Source organism: Morone saxatilis, unplaced genomic scaffold (assembly GCF_004916995.1).
Source record: "Morone saxatilis isolate NCDOM2014 unplaced genomic scaffold, NCSU_SB_2.0 Contig16, whole genome shotgun sequence".
NCBI lineage: Eukaryota > Metazoa > Chordata > Actinopteri > Moronidae > Morone > Morone saxatilis.
In genome coordinates this window covers 48,217-54,571 of record NW_023339718.1, presented here as the reverse complement: position 1 = coordinate 54,571, position 6,355 = coordinate 48,217, and the positions used below count along the sequence as shown (strand labels likewise).

At 42.5% G+C, this 6,355-nt stretch overlaps 1 protein-coding gene across 1 annotated transcript in view; it reads left to right on the top strand.

Annotated features, from left to right (window-relative positions):
* The window catches only part of LOC118325921 (serine/threonine-protein phosphatase 2A catalytic subunit beta isoform), a 10,553-nt gene continuing 4,198 nt past the window's right edge, over positions 1 to 6,355 (top strand). Inside the window, exons 1-5 of the mRNA XM_035658779.1 lie at positions 1 to 160; positions 1,758 to 1,796; positions 3,307 to 3,477; positions 5,808 to 5,981; positions 6,181 to 6,270. Of these exons, the coding sequence (XP_035514672.1) occupies positions 59 to 160; positions 1,758 to 1,796; positions 3,307 to 3,477; positions 5,808 to 5,981; positions 6,181 to 6,270 (576 nt within the window). The 5' untranslated portion in view covers positions 1 to 58. The remainder of the gene's footprint in view (positions 161 to 1,757; positions 1,797 to 3,306; positions 3,478 to 5,807; positions 5,982 to 6,180; positions 6,271 to 6,355) is intronic.

The following is a 6,355-nucleotide window of genomic DNA, read 5'->3' as shown; positions in this document are numbered from 1 at the left end:
AACGGCTAACGGTAACAGCTAAAACAGCTAACGGCTAACAGCTAACGGAGCTAACATCATGGAGGACAAATCCTTCACGAAGGAGTTGGACCAGTGGATCGAGCAGCTCAACGAGTGCAAGCAGCTGTCGGAGAACCAGGTCCGGACACTCTGCGAGAAGGTGAGTTGGCGGCAGCGGCGCGGGTTCGAGTCCCGCTCGGTCGGCCTCGCGCCTGCAGAGCGGGGCCTCGACTGGCGGCGGCGGCTCGGACTAATTCCTGAAGTGAAGTCACGGCGGAGGCGGTTATTACCGGCAGTTTTCCGCCAGTCATCGCGGGTCTGTCGGTGTTTCACGGTTAAATATGACCCCGGTCACCACTCTGTCCACATGTGCGCCGATAAAACCCGGTGAAAGCGTGTTAATGTGGACGGGAATCGATCCGCCGTCGACTCATTAAAACACGGGCCGCATCTTTTTACATCACCAGCGAATAGACGGAGCCCATTTTCTTTTACTGCCTGTTTGTTAAAGAGGCTGAATTCAGCGCGAAACTCACCTTTACGTGTTTAATGTGCATTTGTGTGCTGCTGACTACGTGTTGGATGTCTGGTAATAATCGATAGGTGGTTATCGATCAGCACCGCGCCCTGTCTCTATCGATCAGCCGTCGGTTTCACTGTCAGCTCCGTAAAATAACTCTTTTATTTCTGCACTTTATCCAACAACGGGCTGAAATCCGTCACCTGCTGAGTGTGTGAGCAGTAATGGAAAAGTCCTTTAACTCGTTTGGATCAGTTAATTAGTTAAAAAGTAGAAAAATGTGGCTCTTTTCTGCGTTTTTATAACACTAACTGTGAGTTTTAAAGGAGATAAAGGAGTCCAGAGCTCATTTAAAGTGTAAAATATAAATAAATATAAACTCTTAAGGATCACTGATTTAATCTGTCGACAGGAAAACAAGAAGTCTTTGTGTTTTTCACATTTTTCTGTGTTTTTATATAATATAAGTTATCCTTCAGCTGTTGGACAGAGTCTGTTTATTGTCCATTGATCTGTAATCGTTTTATTAGTTATTGGTTATAACTGTAAGAGTATGTGGCTCGTTGTTTCCCGTTAAAGCTGAACGTCCTCTAATGTTTTGTTTTGTCCACAAATACATTCAGTTTACTGTCTCAGAGGATTTACAGAAACCAGGAAACGTTGGTTTGTTCTGCTGGAAACACGAGCAGATCGACAGGATTTCTCTTTTTATACGTTCAACTAACTGTTTTCTAATTTAAAATCATTGTATTGATTAATCGACTTCTTATTTCGTCCATAAAATAAAGATTTGTTTCCTGTTTTCGCTCTTAAAGGACTAAAAAAACAGAAAATATTCACATTGAGAAGCTGAAATTGGAGATTTCTTAGAAAATGACTCAAAAACATCGGAACAGTTTGCGATTAATCGACCGATCGTTTTATAACATCCCGTTTAACAGACGTACCGTTTTTATTGATGAGCTTTATTATCTCTGCGTCAATACAAAGACATTTATACATATTAGAAATCACAGAAGAGCGTTAAAAATAAACAGTTTAGCATCTTTTAAATCACTTTTCATCAGTAATTTGACCTTTTGTCCACTTTATTACAAACCCTACGGTGTCCTGTGAGCCTCAAAATAACCCGTCAGTCCGTCATTGAGGCGAAAGGTGGACGTGTGACGTGAACTGTTTGTGTCTGAGAGTTTGATTTAAAGAAGGTAAACTAATAATCTGTTTGTTTCCTCTCCAGGCCAAAGAGATCCTGACCAAGGAGTCCAACGTCCAGGAGGTGAGACTTCCCACAATGCCAGAGAGAGAAACCCTCACTGGTTGATTCCCTGTACAACACGCAGGCCTTCAGGGCGGCCCGGCCCTCATTACACAGCTTTAAACCCTAAACGATTAGAAACAGCAAAACCTGGTGCTTCAGTCGGCTGATGAGTAAATTCTGAAATCAAACGAGCAGAGAGACGACGTTAGAGAACAACAGGCGGTTCAGGCAGGTGATGAAGTGATACGGAGTTGATCCTGAAAGAGATTTACGCCTCCAGCGGACACCGAACGGTCTCTGTACAGTTTCACGTTGAATAGAAGTTGTTGTCTGACTACAGCTTGTGTGTTTATAATGGATTTCTTCATAACTCTTTAAGAACAGAGCCGGTGTGTGTGGATGTGACTCTCGGTGCCGTTCCCTCCGGTGTGTGTGGAGCAGAACGACCGAGCCGCCGGTGTCGGGAACAATATCGCACCTTGTTTACACCACAAACTGTCTCACACACACACACCGGCATTTAAACAGAAACACACACAGTCTTTTTAGGAACGAGAGTCGACCAGCAAACACATTAAAGCATCAAATCCATGAAATGCTCCAGTAGACATGAGAACATAAGATCCTGGGTTTAACTCTTTATTCTGTCGTTTAACATCCTCTTGTTCAGTGTCTGTTTACTTATCAGCCGTATTTCATCTGATGAGGAAATGGAAACATTAGAGGAAACTGCTCTGTGTTTATTCAGTGACGGGTGGAAGCTTTTCAGTCAAAGGGTCTTTTTATTGAGCGTATTAACAGCGCTGATCGACTGACGGCGGAGGAGGAAGTGCACAGTGTCAACACGTTTACACACTTTCACAACAACGTTCAGGATGCAGAGTTTCCACTTTAGTCGCTATTCTAACTCCTGAAGTTTTGTAGCTATAATTTAAGAATAAACTAATATTTGCTTCTTTTTATCTCCCAAATAAATATAATAAATATAATAAATATGAAAGTAATGTAGAGTAAACATTGTACATCAGTGGTTTCAAACATTTTGGGCTCGAACCCGTTAAGACAAAGCAGTGAAATGACTTCTTAGTTTATAAGAAAATACTACAATACATTACTGCTACTGCGAATAACCACAGACATGACAAAGAGTCCCTGAGAGGCAGCTACAGACTGAAAGCACCAGTAAGTGTAATCTGTAAAAGCACGAGGCTGTTAAACATTCACAGACTCGTTATATCTGCACTCATTAACATAACTACTGATCCATAATGTCATCAGCAGATGGCACTGAACAGTATTGAACAGTATTGATCAGCATTAATCAGCATTAATCAGGAGATGTTTAACATGAAAAGATAACTATTGATATCCAGATGTTTGAGTCCAGAATGACCCTCAACTGAAGAACTGGAGCTTCTTTTCCAAATCAATCTGCTGTCTGATGAAAGTGTTAATCAATATAAATGCAGTTCAATCAGTGTGATTATTGGCTTTGGTTGATCAGTGACGGTGCTCGCTGTGTCCACAGGTGCGATGCCCGGTGACAGTGTGCGGCGACGTCCACGGTCAGTTCCACGACCTGATGGAGCTGTTTAAGATCGGAGGAAAGTCTCCCGACACCAACTACCTGTTCATGGGAGACTACGTCGACAGAGGCTACTACTCCGTGGAGACGGTCACGCTGCTCGTCACGTTAAAGGTAAACGCCGCGCTGTCGGGTATCTGCTGGTTGAACGACAGAAAGAAGCTCATAAAGCATCTTTTATATTTGTTCCTGCCTGTAGACGGTGATGTTCAGTCGGGCTGCACGATATTATCCAAACTGCAATGTGCAAATCTCAGAAGCTGATAAAGATGAAATGTGATTATATAATAACGTGCTGTAGTCTACAAATCATCTTCTCCTGATGTAAGAGAATATGTTTGGTACAACAGCAGGATTTTAATTTTCTTTTTTCAGTCAAAATAAAAACTGATGCAAAAAGGATTATTCCCACAACTCGTGAATAATCTTGCGTTTGTAATATCTGTCAAAATAATTGTAATGTTAGTAGTTTGATCCATGAAATATCAGAAAGTGGTGAAAAATGTTGATCAGTGTTTCACATTAAACTCCTCCAAAGTCTTATTTTATCCACAACCCTCTCATAGAGGACTACAGACATCAGATCACTTTTTCCTTTAAGAATCTTAAATCTATGAATTATTAGAATAGACAACAAATCAACTAACAGCTTTAGAGCTAAATAGATAAATGTAGGAATTATTTTCTTTAACTTCAGAATCCATGAACCACATAATGAATGTAAACTGTAAAATAAAGTTCCTCGAACCAACCCGCGACTCCAAAGAGCCCTCAAACCTACAGAGAGCAGAGCAGCAGCACATTCACACACAGCGGGTTAGAAACGGGTCAGTGAATCCTGGTCTTCAGCTGAGCGAGAGTCCCGGCTGCTGAGAGGAGCAGAGGACACATATTTACGTCCTTTAGGGGCTTTCTTTCCTTCTTGTCTCGGGTCATGTGAGAGGTTCACCAGTGACTCCTGCTGGTTTCTACAGGTTCATGAACTCAGTACAAATATAGAACAGCTGCTGTAGTTTCTCTGCTAACCTTTAAACCTGCTCTCATTACTGCGTATCTCCGCGGCTCAGACAAAGACCCAAATGAAATAAACTCCTATACTGCGTCCACAGCTCCACTGATTGCAATAAAAGATGATCTGTTCTGGCTGGAAGGTCTCCTGAACGCACCAGTTATGTTTATTGAATGGTCACTTTCCTCACAGTCGTCGGTCGCTGAGGTCTGCTGAGTGTCAGCGGCTCAGATGAACCCCGGGGCCGCTGAGCTTTCAGAGTAAAGAGTAAGTGTTGGTTCTGAAGTTCCAGGTGTTCGAGCAGCAGCGAGTCGGTCCATGTTCAACCACTCGACGCAGTGAGCTCATCTCGTTCTCTGGAGGTTTCTGGAGATCAAACTGAACTGTTTGAAGCAACATTATGTAACTTTTCTACCTTAAAATAAACGGCTTCAAAAGTCATCGTGTTGATGCTGAACAGGGTGAACGCTTCCTCTGCACTGCTGTTATCACACTGTGTAAGTCTGGTCAGACTCAGGAGCTAATGTCAGGATCAGAGACGCTGAGGGAGAGCAGACAGTGAAGGTGGGACTGACTTCTAGTGCTTGGTTAAAGAGCTTAGTGAAATAAAACAGCGAGCTGGCCTTATACTAGTCTGCGATATTAGCTGCTTGTTATTTCTGCTGTTCATATACATCAGAACTAAAGTACAGCTGTGGGATCGCAATGAATACCAAATCTCTGAGGGTGGATTCAAGTCTCTGTTCTGTGAGGCTGAAAGCTGCGGACGTGTTCTCGTCTATAGAGACTAAACCTGTCGATCTGGATTCATCTAAAAATAACCTCCAGTTACTCTGAACTTTATTTGTTCTTCTTAAAAAGTGACCAAACACGAACTCACCAGCCTCAAGCTGAGCAGACTCTATTCACCGTCTCCGCTGATCATTATTAATGTGTCATAAACAGCTCGTCAAACTTTAATCAACTATAGTTTTTGATGCTGCAGACGCATTAAAGTTCGGTTCTGTTGATTTATAAAACAAAGATACTGGAACTTGTGTTTTGGTACTTTGACTCTTCCTGTAATAACACATGTAATTCCAGTTCGGGGGGTTAAATTACATTTCTTTTAATTGCATCATCTTGTGGCGACCTGTTCTTCTGGTTTTCTGACGGGAGAATTAATAATAATCCTATTAATCACATCATGGTAGTGGATGGAAACGAGCATTCAGTCACATTTTGTTCTGCTAATTTACTCAAAGTTCTGTTGAAACTGGCAGTAAATTAAATATCTCTGGGTTGTGGACAAAAGACTTTAAGGGCGTCACCATAAACCAATTTTGTGACATTTTATGGATCAAACAACTCAATTAATCCAGAAAATGTTCAACAGATTAATCAATAATCGTTAATTGCAGCTCTATAATTAATATTGTTGTGTTCTTTCTCTCAGGTTCGTTTCCAGGAGCGAATCACCATCCTGCGAGGGAACCACGAGTCGCGGCAGATCACGCAGGTCTACGGCTTCTACGACGAGTGCCTGAGGAAGTACGGCAACGCCAACGTGTGGAAGTACTTCACAGACCTGTTCGACTACCTGCCACTCACCGCGCTGGTTGACGGACAGGTGGGACCCTCGGGCAGCGCAGCCTCGTCTGTCCGCCTCCGTCTCTTTATTCTCTGTCACTGCTCAGAGAAAGAGTTCCTTACAGTTTAGATTTAGATATGTGTGTGTGATAGAAGACTTTTGTTTAGTATTATTTTTATGTTTATGTTTTACTTCCAGGTAGTGTTGAAATAAATCATTTCTTTTGTTTTTCTTTCAGATCTTCTGTCTCCACGGAGGTCTGTCTCCCTCCATAGACACTCTGGATCACATACGAGCTCTGGACCGCCTGCAAGAAGTCCCACATGAGGTACACACACACACACACACACACACACAGGTTCAGTCTGGTGTTATTCTCTCAGTACTCGAAGCCCATTGGTTCCTGCTGAAGA